Source organism: Mustela nigripes, chromosome 16, assembly GCF_022355385.1.
Source record: "Mustela nigripes isolate SB6536 chromosome 16, MUSNIG.SB6536, whole genome shotgun sequence".
In the NCBI taxonomy this organism is placed as follows: domain Eukaryota; kingdom Metazoa; phylum Chordata; class Mammalia; order Carnivora; family Mustelidae; genus Mustela; species Mustela nigripes.
In genome coordinates this window covers 5,841,788-5,867,229 of record NC_081572.1, presented here as the reverse complement: position 1 = coordinate 5,867,229, position 25,442 = coordinate 5,841,788, and the positions used below count along the sequence as shown (strand labels likewise).

At 42.6% G+C, this 25,442-nt stretch overlaps 1 protein-coding gene and 1 long non-coding RNA gene across 2 annotated transcripts; one reads left to right on the top strand and one right to left on the bottom strand.

Annotated features, from left to right (window-relative positions):
• Positions 1-429: 429 nt before the first annotated feature.
• Positions 430-14,868, bottom strand: SUMO2 (small ubiquitin like modifier 2). Its single transcript, XM_059378900.1, has 4 exons — positions 14,697-14,868; positions 12,960-13,091; positions 5,182-5,253; positions 430-1,087 (listed from the first exon to the last, which is right to left on the bottom strand). Exons 1-4 carry the CDS (start codon positions 14,715-14,717, stop codon positions 1,025-1,027), a joined length of 288 nt encoding a protein of 95 aa, XP_059234883.1. The 5' UTR covers positions 14,718-14,868; the 3' UTR covers positions 430-1,024.
• Positions 14,869-16,301: 1,433 nt separating this feature from the next.
• On the top strand, positions 16,302-23,468 carry LOC132004375 (uncharacterized). Its single transcript, XR_009400501.1, has 3 exons — positions 16,302-16,653; positions 19,521-19,623; positions 23,264-23,468. It is a non-coding gene; the product is annotated as an uncharacterized LOC132004375 (long non-coding RNA).
• Positions 23,469-25,442: the final 1,974 nt, after the last annotated feature.

Below are 25,442 nucleotides of genomic sequence, written 5' to 3'. Positions count from 1 at the left end.
CAACATCCTCAAGGAACAAAGACTCTATTTTGAGTCAGGGAACATTTATTCACCAAAAGAGGCTAGCATGTCTAAGCGATTCATCAGCAGTTAGCAAACTCAGAACTTTCTCTCAGCTGCATGTACTAACCCATTCTACCAGGTAGTGGTTACAGAAAAGAATACTTGGGACTAAATCCACATTATGACCCAATTTTTTTTTTTTTTTTTTGCTAGTAAAGTTGCGTATTTAGAACTGCCTAAGCTTTTTAAACAAAGAGGCTGAAACATTAGTTGCTAGTCACTTATAAACTTTGTTATTGTTTTGTATCAGTCTGTCAGGAATGCAATGTAGCTTTGTCTTCCTTGAAATGTTACTTCTAGTAGATCTACTCACTTCATGGTTTTTTTTCTAAGCTTCTCAATATTCTTCAGAATAAAGAAAACAGCTCATTTTAAACAAGAAGTTTATTTAAACAACAAGACGCTTGACTTGAAGGGAAAACTATCTAGGATTCATTTCTTTTAGAGTAATTTATCCCTACTTAAAGACAGATTGCCCTACATGTAACAGCTACGTACAAAAAAGTTATAAAATTGTCCTTGGTTTTACAATGATAAATGAAAAACATTAAAATTCTCCAATCGAACAAGGTATGCAAGGATTTTTATGTTGTTCTTTTTTTTTGTTAAACAGTGAGAGCAAAATAACTTACTGGAATATAAAGATAAGAGCCGACTGAGCATGCCACTAATGGAGAGGGGGGGATTTTCACAGAAGCAGTATTTTCCCCCATCCCATCTCCATTTGATGTCGATCAAAACATACCATTGGCCATTTAGTTAAAAAAAAAATGCAATATGCTTGTGCACATACACAGTTACTTTATGTACAATAAAGGAATGGGGAAGGGGAAATGAAAGAATAGAGAAAACTATACTGTAGTAGTCGGGATGTGGCGGAACCAAATTGCGGCTTTCTAATTGAGAATGTCTTCTTGGTCTGAAGGAACAGAGTTCTGGAGTAAAGTAGCAGGTTCCCTTTTTAGTAGACACCTCCTGTCTGCTGCTGGAACACATCAATTGTATCTTCATCCTCCATTTCCAACTGGCATATGAGAGAAGAAAAACAAATGGAAGGCCACTGATTATCAGCTCTTAAGATTTTTAACTCTAGGACTTAAGTACCCCCAAAACTCCACAAGTTCCACACAAATCCCATGTTCATTACTGTAGACATCCTACAGCTTAATGTAGCATCAGTCTTCGGTTTAAGTTAATTTTTCACTTGGTCTTCCTTATATGAAGATTATAAAAAGCTTAGGGGTTTTTGTTTGTTTGTTTGAAAGAGGGGGGGTGGGAGTTTTTGCCTTTTTTTTTTTTTTTTAAGATTTTATTTATTTATTTGACAGGCAGAGATCACAAGTAGGCAGAGAGGCAGGCAGAGAGAGAGGAGGGGAAGCAGGCTCCCTGCTAAGCAGAGAACCCAATGTGGGGCTCCATCCCAGGACCCTGAGATCATGACCTGAGCCGAAGGCAGAGGCTTAACCCACTGAAGGTGCCTTAACCCACTGAAGGTGCCCCGAAAGCTGTTTTTAAGTGAAAAAGCTTGGGAGTGGCCTGGGTGGCTTAGTCACTTAAGCATCTGCCTTTAGCTCAGGTCATGATCTCAGGGTCCTGGAATCTCTGCTCAGCAGGGAGCCTGCTTCCCCCACCACCCCACCCCCACTCTCTGCCTGCCTCTCTGCCTACTTGTGATCTCTGGCTGTCAAGTAAATAAATAAAATCTTTAAAAAAAAGAATGTTATAAAAATGGTAAAATAGGGGCACCTGGGTGGCTCAGTGGGTTAAAGCCTCTGTCTTCGGCTCAGGTCATGATCTCAGGGTCCCGGGATAGAGCCCCTCATCCGGCTCTCTGCTCAGCGGGGAACCTGCTTCCCCTCCTCTCTGCCTGCCTCTCTGCCTACTTGTGATCTCTATCTGTCAAATAAATAAATAAAATCTTTAAAAAAAAAAGGTAAAATAATTCATCATGATAAAAATAAATGATATAAAAACAAAATAAATGAAAATAAAAATGATACATGTAAAAGATCTCACTGCAATGTTGTTTAGATGAGCAAAACCCTGGAAATAACCTAAATATAAAAAAACTCAAAGAAATGTGGTACACTCTTAACATGAAACACCACACAGATTTACATGTGTAGAAATGGAACTATCCCTAAGATACAGTATTAGGCTAAAAACAAACTTAAAAACTAGGTAGCGGAGTGCTTGGGTGGCTCAGTCAGCTGGGCACCTGACACTTAATTTCAAGTTGGGTCCTGATCTCAGGGTTGTGAGATCCAACCTTACACTGGGCTCTGGACTCAGGGCAGGGTCTGCCTGGGATCCTCTCCCCCTTCGCTTTTCCCCTTCCCTCTGCTCACGCTCAATCAAATCTTAAATTCAACAACAAAAAAGGAGACAGAAAAACTGGTTATAGTATGACTATATTTGCATTTCTAAAAGGGTGTGTGTGTGTATGCACACACACACAGCACGGCAGTGAGCTCTGTGCAGTAAGGGAGGGGATACATGTAAGGACAGACTTACTAAAAAAGTACTTTAAGTTTTAAAACTGGTATTCACAAGCCAAGTTTGCAAGACTCACAACCCATACATAAAACAACCGTCCTTTCTACCAGAATAGCAAAATCTTGGTACATACGGCAGCGCTGTAAAATAAATAACCTTTATAACAGTTTATTATGCTGATAATTACCCTCAAAAAAATACGTTCTAAAAACTGGTAATTTGGGAAGAAAAAAAAAACACAAAACAAGAACCCTGGGTACCTAAAGACAAGAAACAGAATCATTTCTAACACAGTTCAAATACACTAAAGTAGGACCATAGCATTAAAATGTTAATGACTTGGGCGCCTGGGTGGCAACGTGGGTTAAGCCTCTGCCTCCTGCTCAGGTCATGATCCCAGGGTCCTCGGATCCAGCCCCACATCAGGCTCCTTGTTCATCAGGAAGACTGCTTCTCCCTTTCCCACTCCCCTGCCTGTGCTCCCTCTCTCACTGTGTCTCTCTTTGTCAAATAAATAAATAAATAAATAAAATCTTTAAAATAAAATAAAATGTTAATGACTAAGTCTCAATTCCCTCTTTGTAAAATGAAATAGCATTCAGATATGAGAATTAAATGAATCGAAGAGAGTATTTAACAGAATATGGACACATACATTACTATTAAAACTGGTCATTAAGATATTCTATTTTTTTTAAAGATTCTATTTATTTATTTAACACAGAGAGAAATCACAGGTAGGCAGAGGTAGGCAGAGAGAGATGGGGAAGCAGGCCCCCCCGCTGAGCAGAGAGCCCAACCCAGTGCTCCATCCCAGGACCCTGAGACCATGACCCGAGTTGAAGGCAGACTTAACCCACTGAGCCACCCAGGCACCCCAAGATATTCTATTTTATATAATTCTACTATTTAATAAACATTGGGAGAATAATTCTAAAATGAATCAGTTTCATTCTACAGCAAATTCAATTTCAAATACTCAAAGGAGTTCGAGTCCACTTTCAACATAAAATTTCATAATGCAGATCCAAACAAATCCTTCTCACAGTTTAATATTTGCAGCCAGTAATGTAGAGACCAGAACTTGTTTTTGGTGGCAGATGAGAGCATCAAAAGACAGCAAATGCATTCTAAATATCCGAGTTTAATGTAAATAGGTTTTTATTCTTTTTAAACCATCAAAACATGTCTTCACCTATCTACTGAAATAAAACCCCAGGGATGTCACATTTTACAGTGAAACTTGAAATGCCTTTGAAAGGATAGAAGTCTTTCCAGTCTCTCACTCACCAAGAGAATGCAGCTCCTCCTTGTGGCTATCTCCTATAACTGCTTCTGAGAGACTCACCACGGGAAATCACTTCAAAACATTGTTTCCTCAATTACAACCCAGACATTTCAAATTTTTAAAACACAACCAGAATAAGCTGCTTCACTCATACCATATTTATTACTTTCTAGTTTTTATAGACTGATAAAACATTTGAAAGTAGACAGGCTTCAATTTAAAATTCTATCAAAATATTTTTCCCCCCAAACGAAGTCTTGAGTGGAATCTCACAGAGTAAAAAGAAACAAATACGGGGCGCCTGGGTGGCTCAGTGGGTTGGGCCGCTGCCTTCAGCTCAGGTCATGATCTCAGGGTCCTGGGATCAAGTCCTACCACATGGGGCTCTCTGCTCAGCAGAGGGCCTGCTTCCCCTCCTCTCTCTCTGCCTGTCTCTCTGCCTACTTGTGATCTCTGTCAAATAAATAAAATCTTTAAAAAAAAAGAAACAAATACAAAGACTTTCTGCCACAAAAGACCACCCAGCTGAACCCTTGCAAAGTGACTCCTAAAGAGATTAATGGAGGGACGCGTAGGTACCTCAGTCGTTAAGGGACTGCCTTTGGGTTCAAGTAAATAAAACCTTTTAAACAATTAAAAAATAGATTAAGAGATCAGACAGCATCACCTTTTGCAGAAGGCTTTGGAAAGTAACCTATTATCAAAAACCCTACTGATCCGGACACCTGGATGTGAGTTGGTTAAGCGGCGCCTTCGGCTCCCAGCATCCTGGGATCGAGTCCCACATCGGGTTCCTTGCTCAGCAGGAAGCCTGCTTCTCCCTCTGCCTCTGCCTGCCACTCTGTCTGACCAAAAAAAAAAAAAAAAAAATCCCCCCCAAAAAACAAACCCTACTGATCAAGCTAAACCACTAAGAGACTTCCAGTTAGAGCCCCCAAGGTCCCTTTAGTTCACAAGGGCTGGTGAAAGAGAAGTCAGCATGAGAAGTGAAAATGCTCAGGGTCTACAACCAACCAATCACCTGTTGGGAACCTGGAGCATGATCAAGAGCTGTGGCGACAAAAACAGCATTCTGAAGTATTGTCTCCAAATAGCGCTGGCAATGGGAAAGATTAGACTAAATTAAGTAAATGACCTATCAGCTTTACAAAATGGTAACTGGTTTAAAAACCACTAGCATTTCCTGAAGAAATACAAATATTCATGATATTTTAAAGTTTTGCACTCTGGTGAAAAACTCTACTCCAATGTCTAAAAGTCTACAAATAAAAACAAGGCTGCTGAGCAAATCACAAAACACACTGACTTTTCTAGTTAGCACAAAGACATTTTACCTGTGCAGGTGTGTCTGTTTCATTGATTGGCTGACCATCAAATCGGAATCTGATCTGCCTCATTGACAAACCCTGCAAGAGAGTAAAAGCAGTTAAGAATGCAAGAAAACACTAAGAACTAAAATTATATGCATATTTAGCCATAAATATATTAAAAGAGAAACCTAAATAAATGATCATCAACATGTTCACATTTCTATGTGGGTAAAAAGATTTGGCATGACTTTCACATTCTCTGAATTATGTTTGAACTTCTTAGGAAGAATTTTTTTTTTTTTTTGAAAATTTTATTTATTTAATTGAGAGGGAACAAACTGGGGGAGGAGCAGAGGGAGAGAGAGAAGCAGACTCCCCGCTGAGCAGGGAGGCTGAATCTCTGGCAATCTCCCAGATTCCAGGATCATGACCTAAGCCAAAGGCAGACACACAAACAAGTAAATCACCTGGGCGCCCAATAAATGATCAAAAGGTCTTTTTTAGGGGTGCCCGGATGGCTCAGTTGGTTAAGCAGCCAATTCTTGATTCTGACTCAGGTCATGACCTATTTGAGATTCTCTCTCCCTCTCCTTTTACCTGTCCCCAACTTACTTTCACTCTCTCAAATAAATAAATCTTTTTTTTTTAAAGGTCGTTTTAAAAAAGGTGTATTACTTTGAGACCACAGCTACTCCAAGTTTGAACAGATCATAGCTTGTGCCAAACTGCATTTAAATGAATTAGAAAAATACTAAAATTTATTTTTTTAACAAGATTTTACTTATTTGACAGAGAGATCACAAGTAGGCAGAGAGGCAGGCAGAGATAGAGGAAAGCAGGCTCTCTGCTGAGCAGAGAGCCCGATGCGGGGCTCGATCCCAGGACCCTGGGATCATGACCCAAGCCGAAGGCAGAGGCTTTAACCCACTGAGACACCCAGGCGCCCCAACTTACTGAAATTTAAAGTAAAATATATGCACAGCAACATTCTCCATTGCATTGAGAGCTCTCAAAAAGGGAATAAAAAACCCACCCTTAATAATGAAAACTGGAAGTCACCTAAATGTAACAATTAAAATTTTGCCTTAGAGCTACTTAAACGTCGGGTGCCTGAGTGGCTCAGTTGGTTGAGCGACTGCCTTTGGCTCAGGTCATGATCCTGGAGGCCCAGGATCAAGTTCCACATCAGGATCCCTGCTCAGCAGGGAGTCTGCTTCTCCATCTGACCCTGCCCCTTCTCATGCTCTCTTTTTCAAATAAATAAAATCTTAAAGAAGAAAAGCTACTTAACCTTCATTTCTAGCCAAACAACTCCTGTCACCAAGCAAAAGTAACCAAGCACAATGTTAGGCACGCCACAAGAATTCAACCCTTGGGTAATCAGCATTTCCACCATTACTGTCCTAAAACCATCCATAAGCATGTAAGCTTAAAACTGTGGAATACCTCAAAAGAACCACCTGCTTTTTAAATTCCTTCTTAGTACTTACCCAGACCAGCAATGATTATTTGTCAACCTCTCACTGAAAAGTAAGCTCCAGGAGGGACAAGAACCACTGACTGTCTTGGTTACATACTGCATTCCTTGCACACAGTAGGTGCTAATGGATATGCTAATGGTAATGATGGAATAAAACGGATGAAAATAGTACCTACCTTACCATGCTTCATTTTATTTAAAAATAAATCATTTAAAATAAATCTAAAGGGGCGCCTGGGTGGCTCAGTGGGTTAAAGCCTCTGCCTTCGGCTCAGATCATGATCCCAGGGTCCTGGGATCGAGCCCCACATCGGGCTCTCTGCTCAGCGGGGAGCCTGCTTCCTCCTCTCCCTCTGCCTGCTTCTCTGCCTACTTGTGATCTGTCTGTCAAATAAATAAAATCTTTAAAAAAAAATTTTTTTTAAATAAAATAAAATAAATCTAAAGCCTACTAAGTTGAGGCGCAGCTTTATTACAAAAAAGGGAATTTTAAAATTACGAGTTTGGCTTCAAGAAATTTTTGTTATGTATTTGAGGAGGTAAATGAGCCTAAGCATGCCCCTTCTGCAAAGCAGATTCCAGTGTTTTACTAATCATTACCTACCTGACATAGGGGTGGGGAAAAGGGAAAAGGAGCACAGCTGGCAAGTGCAGCCAAAGAAAGACAAGATGGGAAAATAAAGTCTCTCCGGACATATGCTGTAAATATATTAACTGGAAAAAGAGCTTTTTAGGAAGCACCCTACCAAAAAAAAAAAAAAAAAATCACTCCTGTATCATCCTCATACCACAAACTGTTACTATTGTTTGTGTAACTACTGTTACACAAATCCCTGCTTCAACTAAACTGAGTTCCTAGGACTAGAATATTGAAACAAAGTGCTCAATACTTGACTCCTGTATTCCTTTATTAAACATGGATTCATTAAGTCTGTCTTTAAAACTAACCCCAACATCAAGGTAAGTCTATCTTTTTTTTTTTTTTTTTTTAAAGATTTTATTTATTTACTTGAGAGAGAGACAGTGAGAGAGAGCATGAATGAGGAGAAGGTCAGAGAGAGAAGCAGACTCCCCATGGAGCTGGGAGTCCGATGCGGGACTCGATCCCGGGACTCCAGGATCATGACCTGAGCCGAAGGCAGTCGCCCAACCAACTGAGCCACCCAGGCGTCCCAAGGTAAGTCTATCTTTAAAACTACCCCTAACATCAAGATCGTATTACCTACCTTGAACACTCTAGCCTGTGACACATACCACTTTCGGACTAGCCTTTGTCTTGGAGAATGCGATTCCAGACCAGACAGGGGACACAACCTTAATTCATTCCTCATGACATCCAAATTTAATTTGTGATTATGCAAAGCAACCATGGATTAAATGCCAAGCCATTAACTACTAATTACACATTTGCAAACACTCCACTGAAGACCCATTGCTTTAACAAAATACGAAGCCATATGCTGGTTTCTTTCTCTATGTCCACTAGTAAAGTCCTCTAACATCAATGGCATGGCCGTTCAAAACAAGAAGGGAAAAAAACACAAGGCCAGAACAGGCATCATATTCCTTTATTACTACCTGTTTGCATGCTTTTCCTTATCAATAAAATGTTTTATTTTGCTACAGACCGAACGTCAAAAATTCAGGAGACCTGCCTTTCAGATTCCATAAACCACGTAAATTCAAACAATGAATTTGGAAACCAGTATTTGGATTTCACTTCTGAGTAAATCTTTTTTTTTTTTTTTTAAAGATTTTATTTATTTATCAGAGAGAAAGGGGGAGAAAGCGAGCACAGGCAGACAGAATGGCAGGCAGAGGCAGAGGGAGAAGCAGGCTCCCTGCTGAGCAAGGAGCCAGATGTGGGACTCAATCCCAGGATGCTGGGATCATGACCTGAGCCGAAGGCAGCTGCTTAACCAACTGAGCCACCCAGGCGTCCCCACTTCTGAGTAAATCTTAATTCTGAGCTTCAGCTTCAGAGTTGTGCCACGGAAGAGTTGTGTGAGGGTATCTCTTTGGATCCCTACTTCTTCATTTCACAAAACCGAACTAAACCAATAAATCAGTCTGGGCTCTCTAAAGCCACTTAACATTCCACAAAATCATTAGTTATAGTAAATGCACACTAGAATGGCACAGTATGCCCTCAGCAAAAGAGGGCAAACTCAATCCTACATGTGAACAGAAAATTTATTTACAACCCAACTTCTGGAGGCAGCTTGAATGTTCGCTATCACTGTATAAGCATTTACCGAACACACTCATATATATGTCAGGTACTAGTTTAAGTTCTAGAGAAACAGTGAACAAAAAGGCCCTACGCTCTGTAGCTTACATTTTAATGGAAAGGCAAATACAGTGATCAATGCAAAAAACAAAAAACAGTGAGAGGACCGAGTGATGGGAGCAAAAGCACTGTGAATTAATCAGAAAAGTCTTCAAAGATAGTAATCAACCAGGAGTGGAATAAAATGGCTAAGGGCTCAGCACTATCCAAGAGAAATCTTATGTGAGCTACACGTCATTTTAATTTTTTTTTTTAAAGATTTTATTTATTTATCAGAGAGAGAGAAGGGGAGAGAGCAAACACAGGCAGACAGAATGGCAGGCAGAGGCAGAGGGAGAAGCAGGCTCCCTGCTGAGCAAGGAGCCAGATGTGGGACCCGATCCCAGGACGCTGGGATCATGACCTGAGCCGAAGGCAGCTGCTTAACCAACTGAGCCACCCAGGCGTCCCCATTTTAATTTTTCTAATTGCCACATTAAAATCAGGTAAAATTTTAATGTTTTAAATCAATATGTTAAAAATCCTTTTAACATGTAATTGACATTTGAAAAATTAAGGTATTTTACTTTTCCCACTATGAGTTTTCAAAATCGGGTACATATTGTACACTTTCCAGCACATATTAATTTGGACTAGCCATGTTTCAGGAGATGAGCAGTCACACATGGCTTGTTATCTACTGTTCTGAACAGCACAGGTTTAAATAGAGAACACAATTTGTTGATGGATTTTATAGGAGTTATAAAGCATCATCAAGGATAATCCCAAGGTTTTGACCTCCCGACTAGATATAACATAGTGCTATTTACTGAGTAGGGATACCGGAGAAAAAGATTTCTAGGAGCACAATCAAGAGTCTTTCAATAAATAAATAAAATCTTTAAAAGGGGGGGGGGGGACGCCTGGGTGGCTCAGTGGGTTAAAGCCTCTGTCTTTGGCTCAGGTTATGATCCCAGGGTCCTGGGATGGAGCCCTGCACCTGGAGCTCTCTCTCTGCTAGGGAGGGAGCCTGCTTCCCTCCCTCCCTCTCTGCCTACTTATGATCTCTTATCTGTCAAATAAATAAAATTTAAAAAAAAAAAAGAGTCTTTGGCATATGCACTTTTGAGATGCCTATCAGCTACTTGAACTCCTCCAAAGATCCAACTGAGTTCATTAGAAAATAAATATGAGCATTTAATTAATCTTGATAGGAAATCCTTAGTCAAAAATCAACTGTCCAAAACAAACAAAACAACAACCCTTTAGCTATGCAAATTAAACTGAGTAAATATTCTAGGCTTTTGAGAGGCTATACCCACACCTAAAAAGAAAATGGGGGGGGGGGGGCACCTGGGTGGCTCAGTGGGTTGATCCTCTGCCTTCAGCTCAGGTCATGATCTCAGGGTCCTGGGATGGAGCCTTGCATCGGGCTCTCTGCTAGGGAGGGAGCCTGCTTCCCTCTCTCTGCCTGCTATTCTGCCTACTTGTGATCTCTCTCTCTCTCTGTGTCAAATAAATAAATAAATAAATAATCTTTAGAAAAAGGGAACTAATCTTTCCAAATTTTCCTGAATCTTATCTTCAAATTATATTTGCATTCCAAGTGATATGCAGTGGAATTATATTTTTAATGGATTACCAATGCTTCTTTTCCCCTAGTGCAAATTAAGAGTGGCCCCAAGTTTAGTCAACTTAAACTTAACAACTGAAAAAAATTCAAGAAAAACTTTATTTACATGAGTAATATATTAAATTTTAACATACCAGGAAAACCACCTAATTCTTGATTGACCCACTAACTCCATTCTACAGAACAATTTCTTATATTTTTAAAAAATTTTTTAATAAAGATTTTATTTATTTGACAGAGAGGCATAGCTAGAGAGGGAAAACACAAGCAAGGGGAGTGGGAGAGGAGAAGCAGGCTTCCCGAAGAGCAGGAAGTCCAATATGGGGCACAATCCCAGGACCCTGGGATCATGACCTGAGCCACCCAGGTGCTTATAAAGACAATCTCCATACGGGATGTACTATATGTCTTTGTTTTTCTGGTACACAGTATGATGCCCCACCACACGGTAGGCATCTGATAAGTATCAGATAAGTAAAAAGATCCTTTGGGGCCCCTACAGGAAATAAAGGAAGTCTTAAATATGAACTTTTAGGATTAATAGAGGTTATCAATAGATATGTCTAGTAAAATGCTAATGGTTAAACTAGGTGGTAAGCATATGGGTATTCAATGTTAAGTTTTTTCAACTTTGCTCTACATTTGAGTTTCCATATTAAGTTTTGAAAAATAGGACCCTTTAAAAAATGTGTGACAAGGGGCACCTGGGTGGCTCAGTGGGTTAAAGCCTCTGCCTTCTGCTCAGGGTCCCGGGATCAAGCCCTGCATCGGGCTCTCTGCTCAGCAGGGAGCCTGCTTCCCTTCCTCTCTCTCTGCCTGCCTCTCTGCCTGCTTGTGATTTCTGTCAAATAAATAAATAAAATCTTAAGAAAAAAAAAAAGTGACAATTCAAAATCTAAAATTTAATAAAAAGATATGCTGAGAACTTTGTTGAAAACCACTAAATCTAAGCATGAGTTTCTACTTTGTAAGAAGTGTGCTATGTGAAAGTTCTACAAGATGATTATCTTAAAATTCCCCTGTAACCTGAAGGGGCACTAGTGTTCAAATATGGAAGATGCTAGAGCAAAAATTCTTTAGCACAAGTAGGAAGTATATATTTATTAGTTGTTCAAAGGAATTTTACCAAAATTCTTCAAATAAGATACACTGAAAATCAGTATCTTTTAAGGAATTATAGGATTAGTTTACATATGAAGCTAAAAGAATCCTATAAGCACAGTGTTCTATTACAAATAAATTATGCATAAAATATGGGCGCCTGGGTGGCTCAGTGGGTTAAGCCGCTGCCTTCGGCTCAGGTCATGATCTCAGGGTCCTGGGATCGAGTCCCGCATCGAGCTCTCTGCTCAGCAGGGAGCCTGCTTCCTCCTCTCTCTCTCTCTGCCTGCCTCTCTGCCTACCTGTGATCTCTCTCTGTCAAATAAATAAATAAAATCTTTAAAAAAAAAAAATTATGCATAAAATAAAGCTTCAATCTCAAAATGAAGTTTATCTTCAGTTTCCTCCAAATGGCCTTAGAGCTCATGCAGGAAGTCCAACAAGTATCAGCTCAAACTCAATCTCCCAACTTCAAGAGTTGTTTTTTTTTTTTCCAACTTCTACAGGTTTAAGTCTTACTCTATTTTGAGCCTATTTTTAAGGTAATTTGCATTGCAGACAACTTGTTTTAGGCTAAAAGAATGACTTTCCCAACTTCAATGGAGTAGAATTAAAAAAAAAAAAAAAACCCTTCCACCAGGTTATTAACTGATAAAGGTATCAGAGTTTTTGTTAGACTTGCAAAAGTCAACTTTAAAGTTACCTCTTTATTGTTACAGATTCAACCTCACAAAAGGAATCTTCTTTGTCTTAAACCCTGCATTCACCTCCCAGCAGCTATTCAGCTCTACTTCTTGCTGTCCATTTACTAATTACTAAGTAAAATAACATAGGAATGTTTTTGCCTGACTCAGGAGGTTAAATTTCTTGACCTCTACCATGAGTTAAGAAAATACTACAATTCTACATGCACAATTTAATTTTATTTCCAAATTGGTTTAAATGCTCAAAACAAACTGTTCTGACAGGACACAAATTTTAAATGGATTAAAAAAAAGCCTGAGACGAAATTTTATCAAGTTCATTCTTATTCTCTTATAGAAGTAGAATCAAGTCCCCTGGGGAACAAATTGCATGTTGTGACTATAATTTGATGAATTCTGGCATAGGACTAGATCATACAGAATATTAACCAAACCATCCTAAGGGTTTTCATGAAGCATCAACATACCAAGTGTAGGAAAGAACTGATATGTGAAGTATATAAATGCATTCATTCAACCAAAGATAATTATATTATGCCAGTCTAGTTTCTATTCTCAAGAAAATTAAATTTTTCTTAATAAGTTTTATTGGAAGTGCATATGTCAGTTCCTCACCTGTCGTTCACAATAGGCTTTCATTAGTTTACTAAGTGGTGTATGCCTCTTAATCTTAAACTGCACCACAGAACCATCCTGCCCCGCCACCTTCAAATTAATATGATCGTTGTTCTCAGTCTTGACTCCTTCCTGTTGAAAGAAAAATAAAAGTGTAATTTGGAAAATGTGAAAAACAAACACCTTTTAAAGTAGCAGCAGCCCAACTTGCTTCAGAAATCAACAGGTTTCTCATTCTGTATGATAAAAGAGTATACAGCTGTTTTCAGCCGCTGAAATCAATCTGAAAGATGGAAAATCCTGGAGCAACGATATTAAATAGCTGTCACAGAAACAGAAAAGCAGACTACATGCAATATACCGTCAGCGATAACCATCGATTTTTAAAGATGGGTCCCACTCAATGCACTGAAAGGTACCCCTGTATCTGAATTTTCTAAAATGGCATATTTTATCCCCCCAAAATATATGTCATTTCCCTTAAAAAGATTAAAATAACCGTCTTTTCTCTTTATACAATACAGAACGCACGGATAAAAATCTAGACCTTGCAATTGAAAACTCATTACAACTGTCTTGTTAAAAAGTTACTAAACTCAGTTTAATAACATATCTCAACTACATTTTTAAAAAACCTCCCTGAGGAATATCCCCCGATTCTCTCTGAAGCAGCAGTAATAACTCAGAACCACTATTCCTGTTCGCCTCTATGAGCAGCCTCACTTTTGTTTATTTTCAGTTAAGAGCTCTTATTCTCCCCTCCCCTTTGTTGTCATGGGTCAAATGCCGTTTTCTTCCAAGTCTTCCTCGTAGATTTCCACCCAACCTGAAGTTCGCCCAAATCCAGGGCTGATGGGATTCTGTAGACCCCAAGTCACTTCAGAAAAGGAAGGGGCAGGGGGTGTCACAGAACAAACCCGACCAAAGTCCCGTGTGCCAGGAAGAAGTGGAAGCCTCAGTCCTCACGGGAAGAGCCTCCCGGTGCCTCAAAACCCGCGTTAAAAAGTTCAGCCCGACCAAGTCTTTCTGCGCTCCCCTCTGCCTGCAACTTCCCGAGACCGCATGGTCTCGGCAGGTTAGGGGTGATCTGGCACCAACGGAAAAGCCCCTGCCCAGCCCCCTGGGGACCCCGAAGCCGGGAAAGTGGGAAATACTCCCCGCGAATCCAGGAACCCCCGACCCCTCACGACGGCCCGATGGGGAACCCATCGGCAGCCCATTGATTCTCCTCGAGCCCTCGCCAGGCCAGCGCGGCGCGGGGCAGGGGTCCCCAGATGCCCGCAGCCCCCCATCCCTGAGGGGAAAGCCCCGAGCGGAGGGAACTCCCCGCCACCGCGGAGGCGGCAACACCCGCCACGGCTCCGCGCGGGGTCCGCGGAGGGTGGGGACACCGCGCGCCCTAACGCCCCTCCGCACGCGCGCCCGGCCGGCCGGGCCCGAGGAGCTCCGCTCGCGGCCGATGGGGCCGCGGGCGTCCGCGATCCGCCCGCCCTACTCGCGCCCGGCGCGCACTCCGAGGCGGCCGGGGGCGGGGGAGGGCGGCGGGGCCTCCTCCGGCGCGGGAGGGAGGAAGAGGGGAGGGAGGAAAATGGCGCGGAGCGCCCGGGCCTGAGCCGCGGCCGGCCCCGTGGGGGGCCCAGGAAGGCGCGGGGAGCCCGCGGCGGGCTCAGGCCGGACCCCGGCCCGCGCCGTGACCCCGACCGCGCGGGGAGCCGAGGGAGCCGGCGCCGAGCTCACCTTGGGCTTTTCGTCGGCCATGGCGAGCGCCGGAGTCTCCTCAGCTGCCGCTTCACAAAAGAGGTACCAGGTCCGCACCGAACGAGCACACAAGCAGCACCAGGAGCGGCAGAAGAAGGAGGCGGCAGCGGTGGAGGAGGGAGAGGGCGCGCGCACGTCGTGCGCTCCCTCCCCCCACCCTGCGTGCGCGAGCACGAGCCGCCGGGGCTTCCCATTGGTTGCCGCCTCGCGGGAGCGCGCAACGCTTACATAACCACCCCCACCCCCCGCCTCGCACCGCCCCGGCCTGGGCCCGGCGCCCGCCAGGCCGGCGGGAAGAGGCGCGGACACGCGCACCCGGCCCGCCGCGGGGGCGCGCCTGGCTCTGGGCGGGGCTGTATTGTCCTCCTTCTGTGGTGGAGCTTAATCAAAATGGCTTCCAGCTGGTCCTCGGTGGGGACGAGGAGGTTTGAGGCCTAGACCTGGGACTCAGGCTGGGGAAGGCAGACTGACTAGAGGAGGAAGGGGGAGCCTAAGTCAAAGCCTTAGTATGAGGTTCTGGGGAAAAAACCCTCTTGTTGGTGGCCCAAATGCAGCTTTCTACATGGTTGGAGGAACATCACACTCACTCAGCCTCTCATCCTCTGAATTTCAAAGCTTCAGCCTGAACGCGCTTCCCACCGGGCTCTTGCTTCAGTGCGGTGCCTACTTCTTTCTTGCTGGTAAATCCGTACTTTGCTAGCTGAGGAAAAAAGGTTCATCCTACAAACTCCTTAACTCATGGCCTGGGTCCCAGCCTCCAAGAGGAAACAGGATCCCTGACAGTGAACCACCTAATATCGAGCTTCCAGACCAATCGGTCAGGTTAAAAAATAGAAGTAGGTCCTTCCTGTCTTAGGAGCAATCCTGACTTCAAGGCAGTGGATGGATTCCTCCCACTACTCTAGGTAGGTTTTATTATTCCCTTCGTCTTTATGCTTTCTTCCACTCCTCCCTTAGCATAGAAAAAGCCTCTCTCGATTCTGTTTCCTTCTTAAGTTACCAACATATCTCGCTCCATTCTTGGCCAAACATCTTGAAAAACTGTCCATGCCAGCTGCCTCCACTCCCTCACCTCCCACTCACTCCTCAATCCACTGAAGCCTGGTGCTGTCCCTGGAGCTCCCCTAGAACGGCTCTCTGCAAGGTCACCACAGACTTCTGTGCGGGATCCAGCGTGCTTCCCCAATCCTCACTCCTCGGAATCCCCTGCCGGTGACTTGGGGCTGTTGATTCCCGCCTGTCCTTGATCCCTTTGCAATTCTTTTCCTACTCAGGCCTTCCCTTAAATGTTCCATGCGTTGTGTTTTAGATCCTTTTCTCTTATCATTCTATTCCCTCTCCTGGGATGATTTCACCCACCTTCTATCACCACCTATTACCTAAGGATTCTCAGATATGTATTTCTAAACTAGGTGTTGCTCTGAGCATCCAACCCATAAATCCAACCGACTTGTGAACATCCCCACTTGAATGTCCCAGAGGCACATCAAACTCAGCAAATCTCAACTAAAATTCCTCACTTCACCTTCTGGGAACCCACTACCTTTCTCCTTGGAGTTCTTGGTTCACTGAATGACGCACCATTACAACTGTTGTTCCTCCAGGTGGGAGAGCCAGGGGGCTTCCTTGACTTCTTGTTCTTCACCCCCACCCCCTCACCTCCCCATGCAATGGATCTCTGAGTCCAGTCTATTCCACCTGCTAAATACCTACCAAATCTAGTTGCTTCTCTTCAGGCTCTGTCTGGTCTCCGAGCCAGTCTGTATTTGCTGGACTTCCAGCTGATCCTTCATGGGGAAGAAGACGCTTAAGACCCTACATGAAAGACAGGCCAAGGAAGGCCGATGAATCAGGGCAGGTAGGGGAAGCCTGAATTCAAGTCAGCTTACCCCGAGACCACTGCAATAGCCTCCTGTTTTGTTATTGTTTTTGTAAGGTAAGTCCCTCTTGTGCCTGTATATTTGAGTGGCTCAGAATCATCTGAGGTACCATTTTTTGTTTGTTTGTTTTTGTTTTGTTTTGTTTTAAGCAAGCTCTACTCCCAGCATGGGACTTGAACTCACCTCCCAGAGATCAAAAAAGTTGCCTGCTCTACCAACTAAGGCAGATGGGTGCCCCTAGAGTACCAGTTTAAATGCATATTTGTAGGAAAATAAAAGAAAATAAATGCACATTCTTGGGCAGTGTGGCTCTGGAATCCCCCATTTAAAAAAAAAAAAGATTTTATTTATTTATTCATAAAAGACAGAGAGAGGGCGCCTGGGTGGCTCAGTTGGTTAAGCAGCTGCCTTCGGCTCAGGTCATGATCCCAGCGTCCTGGGATCGAGTCCCATATCGGGCTCCTTGCTCCGCAGGGAGCCTGCTTCTCCGTCTGACTCTGCCTTCCACTCTGTCTGCCTGTGCTCGCTCTCGCTTGCTCTCTCTGACAAATAAATAAAATCTTTAAAAAAAAAAAAAAAAAAAGACAGAGAGAGAGAGGAAGAGGGATGTGGGACTCAATCCCAGGACCCTGGGATCATAACCTGAGCTGAAGGCCAGCATTTAAACAACTGAACCACCCAGGTACCCTAGAATCCCCCCTTTTTAACAAACCTCCCTGATGATTCTTTTTTTTCCCCCTGATGATTCTTACACACACTGGTCTGAGAACCACAAACCATTCTAGAGCAAAAACAAAAAAAGTTTTTGCCACTCCTTGGTTCAGTGGCAGTCCTCTGCCTTGAAGGGTAAAGTCCAAAATTCCTATAAGGCCTACAGAGCCCTTTGAGAGTTAATCCAGGCTAACCATTCTAGCTCTTTCTCATCATTTCCTCCTGGAAATGTCTGCTTCAGTCATATTCAATTACTTAGGGTTCCTGAATGTGCCAGCTCTCTATCAACTCCAAGCTTTCATCCATTGTAGGTACTCAAAGATTCACTGAATGAGTAAATAAATTGAAGCTATCACTATGTGTAAGGTCACATGCTAGGCATTGGTCAAAGTCCCCAACTCAAGTAACTTATAATCAGGTCAGGGGTGGGTAGGAAATACACAAGAAGTGAAAGGGGAAGAGAACCAACTTCTGGGCGTCAGGCACTGAGTGGGGTTTTACTAATATTAGCTCATTTTCTCCTTACACAAACCCTTCCAAGTAGGTGTAGTATTTATTTGCTACTGAGGGTCAAAGGAGTTAAATAACTTGCCCAATATCACACAGCTGGCAAGTAGTGTTGATTGAGGTTCTACTGTATGCCAGGGAATGAACAAGCTGGGTGCTATGCCAGGTACTACAGAGAAAGAAAGAGAGAAGCTATCCTTGCTCTCCTGTACCTAGGTCTTCTGTTGCCATCACATACCTTCGCAGCCTGATAAGACTGGAGAACCATCAAAAAGGAATATGTCCTGTTAAACTTACCCTGGTTAATATATGTGGGCCTCCAATAATCAAATGGTTGTTTAGTCATTAGCTTTTAGGCGACAGGTGTGTCTTACAGTATCCTTCCTCTCCAAAGTTATGCTAAATTACAAAATCACCTTCGGGCAAAGGAGGAGCTCCTATAAAAAGTAGTTAACATATTCAAATGTGTGAGCAATATATATTCCAATGGCAGGGCACTTGGGTGGCTCAGTTGTTAAGCCTCTGCCTTCAGCTCAGGTCATGATCCCAGGGTCCTGGAATCGAACTATATACATCAGGGTCCCTGCTCAACAGAGTCTGCTTCTTCCTCTCCTACCCCCACTGCCTGTGTGCTCCCTCTCTTTTTCCCTCCTTCTCAAATAAATAAAATCTTTAAAAAAATAAAAGAAAAAAAGATAGTACATTCCAATGGCAGACTGGAATTCTATGAGCTGAACCTAGGGGATCTACTGAAGTTGTATGTGAGAGTCTCTTTACAATTTCCAAAGGGGAAAAAAATGTGAAAAGATAGAAATTTCCCAACATTAAGCTTGTCCCTCCATCATTTTTTTAAATAAATATTTATTTATTTATTTGACAGAGAGAGGACAGACAGCGAGAGAGAGGGAACACAAGCAGGGGGAGTGGGAGAGGGAGAAGCAGGCTTCCAGCTGGGCAGGGAGCCTGATGCGGGGCTTGATCCCAGGACTCTGGGATCATACCCTGAACCAAAGGCAGACATTTAAGGACTGAGACACCCAGGTGCGCCCCCCCCCATCATTTTTATAGGGGAGGGTAAGGGGGTGGCTGTGCACTGGAAGAGGGTGCTTTAGAGTAAAAAGTAGAAGGGGTAACAGATACAGAAAAGAACAATGGCAAATTTTCTTTTTCCCCCAAAGACTGATTGATTGATTGATTGATTGATTTGTTTGACAGAGATCACAAGTAGGCAGAGAGGCAGACAGAAAGAGAGGAGGGGAAGCAAGCTCCCTGCTGAGCAGAGAGCCTGACATAGGGCTTGATCCCAGGACCCGGAGATCATGACCTGGGCCGAAGGCAGAGGCCTAACCCACTGAGCCACCCAGGCACCCCCAATGGCAGATTTTCATCAAGTGATTATTATCTGGGGATTCTGTGCTAACCCCTTGATCCTCACTAAACCTCTATTACTGTCCCCATTTTACAGAAGAAGAAAATAAGACATAGAGAGGTTGGCCAACTTGGTCACCCAGCTTGGAGTGGCAGAGCCAGAATCCTATGAAACTCGGGCTTTCCAACTCAGAGCCCAGTGCTTAGTTCCTGTGGAACCACATATAGATCCCTATGCAAGGAAGAGAAAAAAACAGGCAGAAAAAAGAATCCTAGAATAGTCCAAGAGCACCAGTTGAGTTGTTTTGACTTAAATTTTTGTTTGGTATTCTCTCAGCAGAATTTGAAAGTTCCATGAAAGCAGAGACCTGTCCGTCTTGTTTGCAGTTTTGTCCCCAACACCTTGCGTAGTTCTTGGATCCTGAAGGATGAGAGAAGTGGTAAGTGAGGAGGAGAGCTGTGTGGTGAGTGTTTTCACCATTAGGGGTTGAGTAGGAACTTGGGCAAAGAAAGGCCTCGTTCCTCTAGAAATCTAATTAAATATCAACAATTGGTGTTAGAAGGTAAGTAAGGGTAGGGTAAACCTGCTGCAAGGTACTTGTCAGGGCCAGCTGCCAAAGAAAAAACAATATTCCTACAAGTAGTAGGAAAACAAGAATCACAGAGTCTTATTTAGAGCTTTAAGTCTTTGCGAAAAACCCCAAGAAACACATAACTGAATGTATAACATAGACAACTAAAGCGTGTAGTTTATAACATCAAATTTCCTTCCCATTCTAACAAAGGTTAGTTGAGTCCTTGAGCTATGTGTGTGAACACTGTAAGAACACTGAATACTGAATGCCTAAATACTGCAGGAAATCTGGAGGCAGAACAGTGATATTATAGAAAACTTCCAGCTTTCTATCTTTGCGTCATGGCAAAGATGGGACTCAAGATAGTGCCAACAGCCAAAGCCAAGAACCTGCTATATTGCACTTTAAATGTGTCAGCTGGGGTATAACTGTAGGGAAATATTGTCCCACATCACAATACCATACTATGTAGTAATATACCCACACATGTGGGTAATATTGCCCACACATGAGTTAGAGGATGGCCCTGTAAGGACCTTTTTGAAGGCAGGTATCATGGCTATTCATCTTTGTAGTCTTGGCAGGTAACAAAGTCCTGAGACCCAGTGATCGGTAAATATTTACTGACAGAGCAATACAATACTTACATAGTACTTGTCATGAGAAAACCAAAAGTGCCTGCAGTGGGTTTCCTGAATGCAGCTTCTACACTAGAATAACAATGTATTTGAACCTGTTAATGCTCCAGTCCTTCTCTGTCCATCTCTGTCCATTTCCAGACTCTAGCAGGGCCCAGTGACTCAAAGCTGTTTGCTCCATAAAATGAACAGAAATTGGTGCACCTGGGTGGCTCAGTGGGTTAAAGCCTCTGCCTTCAGCTCAGGTCATGATCCCAGGGTCCTGGGATCGAGCCCCCCACATCGGGCTCCTTGCTCTTCTGGAAGCCTGCTTCTCCTTCTCCCACTCCCCCTGCTTGTATTCCCTCTCTTGCTATGTCTCTCTCTCTCTCTCTCTCTCTCTCTCTCAGATAAATAAATTAAATGTTTAAAAAATATATATCTATACTCTTCAAGCTCCTGTTTGTGAGTGATTCTGCTCACCCTGCAGTGGAGAAGATAACTGGCAGAATGGTTCTCGAACAGTGGTCCCTTGGGCAACAATATCACCTCTACTTGTGAACTGGGTAGAAGTGCAAATCCCTGGGTGGTACCCTAGACCTTCCGAATAAGAAGCTCTGTTGATAGAGTCCACGAGTCAGTGGTTTAACAAGCACTTTAGATAATTCTGAAGCTCCCTGAAATTTGAGAGCCACAGGACTAGAACAGCTTTTACTCCTCCAGTAGTGACTTTGTCACATTTATAATTTTATTTCTCAACTTGAAGTCTTACATGGGGCTATAAAGCAAGTTCTCACAAATAAGGCCTTATTTGTGTATGTGCACATATGTATGTATCTATATATGTATCAATATACATATACATATATATCAATATACATATGTATATGTATGTGTTTAAAACATTTATCAGGAAATTACTTTTATTTTTATTTTGTAGTTTTGTAATTTTTAAAAATTTTTTACAGCTTTTTAATTTCTTTGATGGAGGGAGAGAGCTAGCGCATAAGAAGGGGGAGCAGCAGAGGAAAAGAGAGAAGCAGGATATCCATGGGCAGGGAACATGACATGGGGCTCGATTCCAGGACCCTGGGATCATGACCCAAGCGAGCCGAAGGCCTACACTTAACCGACTGCGCCGCAGAAGTGTCCCTGTTTTTTTAAGTAGGGTCCACGCCTAGTGCAGAGCCCAATGTGGGGCTTGAACTCATAACCCTGAGATTAAGACCTGGTCTGAAATCAAGAGTCAGATGCCCAAATGACAGTCACTCAGGTGTTCCAGGGAATTATTTTTATTTTTATTTTTTGTTAAAGATTTTATTTATTTGTTTGACAGAGAGACATAGCGACAGGGAACACAAGCAGAGAGAGTGGGAGAAGCAGGCTTCCCGCTGAGCAGGGAGTCCGATGTGGGGCTGGATCCCAGAACCCTGGGATCATGACCTGAGCCAAAGGCAGACATTTAACAAATGAGCCACCCAGGCTCATTTTATTTTTAAAAGATTTTATTTATTTGTTGAGGGTGGGGTGAACACAGGACCGGGGATGGCAGGCACAGGGAGAAGCAGGCTCCCTGCTGAGCAAGAAGCCTGATGTGGGACTTGATCCCAGGACCCTGGGCTCATGACCTGAGTCAAAGGCAGATGTGTAACCCACTGAGCCACCTAGGCATCCCGGGAATTATTTTTCAAAGGAATAAAAATTGGGGGGACGCCTGGCTGGCTCAATTGGTAGAGCATGCAACTCATGATCTTGGGGTTGTGGATTCAAGCTTCACAATGGGTGTGGCGGCTACACTTATAAATAAGTAAATAATTTATAATAAGTAAATAAGTAAATAATTTATAAATACTTATAAATAAGTAAATAAAATAAAGGATAAAATATTTTAATTCCTTCACATTCCCATAATACCACACTTATCTCTCAATTTTGTCCACTTATTTTTCAATGTTATTTATTTATTTTTAAAGCTTTTATTTACTTGAGTGTGCGTGTGCATGCACACCTGTGAGCAAAGGTGTGGGGGTGCGGAGATGGGGGAGGGGCGGAAGGGGAGGAAAAGGGAGAGTCTGAAGCCCACTCTTTGCTCAGTGTGGAGTCCTATTTGGGGCCTTATCTCAGAACCCTAAGATCATGACCTGAGCTGAAATCAAGAGTCTGATACTTAACCAACTTGCCATGCAGGTGCTCCTTGTCTCTCAATTTTTTTTTTTTAAAGATTTTTTATTTATTTATTTGACAGAGAGAGATCACAAGTAGGCAGAGAGGCAGGCAGAGAGAGGAGAGGAGGTAGCAGGCTCCCTGCTGAGCAGAGAGCCCGATGCGGGACTCAATCCCAGGACCCTGAGATCATGACCTGAGCCGAAGGCAGCGGCTTAACCCACTGAGCCACCCAGGCGCCCCTGTCTCTCAATTTTAATTTGGTCTTTATCCACATGTAAATGTCTTTATATAATTGTAGAAATGTTAATTGTAATATACTGTAGAAAAATTTTTGGTTTACTTTTGTATTTAAAATTATCTGGTAAACATGCTAAAAGAGGACTTTTTTTTTTTTTTTGAAAGATTTTATTTGTTTATTTGACAGAGATCACAAGTAGGCAGAGAGGCAGGCAGAGAGAGATGAGGAAGCAGGCTCCCTGTTGAGCAGAGAGCCCAATGCAGGGCTCGATCCCAGGACCCTGGGATCATGACCTGAGCTGAAGGCAGAGGCTTTAACCCACTGAGCCACCCAGGCACCCCGAAAGATGACTTTTTTTATGTTAAGGTAGCAATACTCACTCCTGCTAGTCTTTCTTTCTTTCTTTCTTTTTTTTTTTTTTAAGACACACTCTCTCTCTCTCTCTTTTTTTTTTCTACTTAAGATCTTATTTATTTTTTGACAGAGAGAAACAGCGAGAGAAGGAACACAAGCTGGGGGAGTGGGAGAGGCAGAAGCAGGCTTCCCGCCAAGCAGGGAGACTGATGTGGGGCTCGATGCCAGGACACTGGGATCATGATCCGAGCCAAAAGCAGACACTTAAGGACTGAGGCATCCAGGCGCCCAAAACTCTCTTTTGAAGTAATCTCTACAACCAGTGTGGGGCTCAAACTCATGACCCTGAGACCAAGAGTCACATGCTCTACCAATTTAGCCAGCCAGGTGCCCTTCTTTCCTAGTCTTTTTTTCTATATGAATATTGATAGATATCTTTTATTATTTATGAAATTTTACATTTATTTTCATAAAATTTTGCTACAATTACATTTTAATGATTACATAAGGCTTTTCTGTGGGACATTTAGATTACTTCCTTTTTTCTGGTCATTATTCAAAATGTCCTTGATCATTTCCTGGAAATACAATTATAGGGACAAAAAGGTGAACATTTTAAAACATCTTGAGAGAGTTTTCCATGTTCTTCATGGTTCTTTGAAATAGCTAAGCAATTTCATTGCTGTTAGATTTAGTTGTTCCTCTGTTCCTCTACCGTCGAACATTGATACCAGCAATTCTTAGCAGAGGTGATTTTTGTCCCCTAGGGAACACTGAGAATACCTAGAGACACTTTCAGTTGTTAAAATTGTTGAGGGGTATTAATGGCATCTAGTGGGTAAAAGCCAGGGATTCTAAACATCCTGCAATGCACAGGACAGCTCTTACAACATAGAATTTTCTGGTCCAATAGGTCAATAGGAAAAATTTTTTTTGTTATGTATAGCACATATAAAAATTTGTGTACCATTTTTGTACTGAAGTTATTTGAAATAAAGTTTTTTAAAAAGAATTTATTTATTTATTTGAGAGAGAGAGAGATCACAAGTAGGTAGAGAGGCAGCAGATCGGGGGCGGGGGGACACACAGGCTCCCCACCTAGCAGAGAGCCCGATGTGGGACTCAATTCCAGGATACCAAGACCAAGACCCGAACCGAAGGCAGAAGCTCAACCCACTGAGCCACCCAGGTGCCGAAGTTTATTGTTGTTTTTTTTTTTAAGATTTTATTTATTTATTTATTTATTTGAGAGTGGGCAGAATGAGAGTGAGAGAGCACAAGCAGGGGGAGTGGCAGAATCAGACTCCCCACTGAGCAGGGAGCGAGATGCCATGGAGGGAGGTCTGGATTCCAGGCCCCCGGGGTTCATGACCTGAGCCAAAGGCAGATGCTTAACTAACTGAGCCACCCAGGCCCCCCTCTTGATTGCAGGTTTCTACCTTGTTTCCAAAATAGTTATGTTGTTTGATACAATTATGTATTTATTCCTCTGTAGGCTAGGGAGATTTATTTGATTTTACTAGGATGGATGAAATGTATCCACTTAGCACTTTTATATAGGCCACATCTACAGCTATTGTGCTAGAGCACAATTCTTCTGGCTTGATCTGAGAATGATTCTTAGTTTGACTTTGGAGTGACTGAAAGTGATTTCTGGTTTGACTTTTGGGCAATAAATATGTTCTGTTTTAGGAGATTTTCATTTGACTCCAAACATATTTTATTCTTTCTGTCTTTCTTGGGTACTCATATACCACAGGTTGAAATTTCTCTTGCATAATTGAAGAGTCTTCAGTATAGATACAGGAATTCAGGAGTTAAACCAACCGATATAAGGAGAGGAGCAGCCTGGGGAGGACAAAGAAGACAAAAAGATTTGTATACTGGTCATCTGTTTTTTCCAGAAGTATTCCTTTATGATTATATAAAAGAAAAAGGGGATTTTTAAAAAAGATTTTATTTATTTGATAGAAGACAGAGCAAGAGAGGGAACACAAGCAGGGGCAGTGAGAGAGAGAGAAGCAGGCTTCCCACTGAGCAGGGAGACTGTTGGGGGGCTCAATCTCAGAACCCTGGGATTATGACCTGAGCCAAAGGCAGACGCTTAATGACTGAGCCACCCAGGTGCCCCAAGAGAAAGAGGATTTATAAACTATGTAATTGAAACATCATTCTTGGGGCGCCTGGGTGGCTCAGTTGGTTAAGCATCTGCCTTCAACTCAGGTCATGATCCCAAGGTCCTAGAATGGAGTCTGACATCTTCCTTTAAAATATATATATATATATTTATTTATTCATTTGAGAGAGAG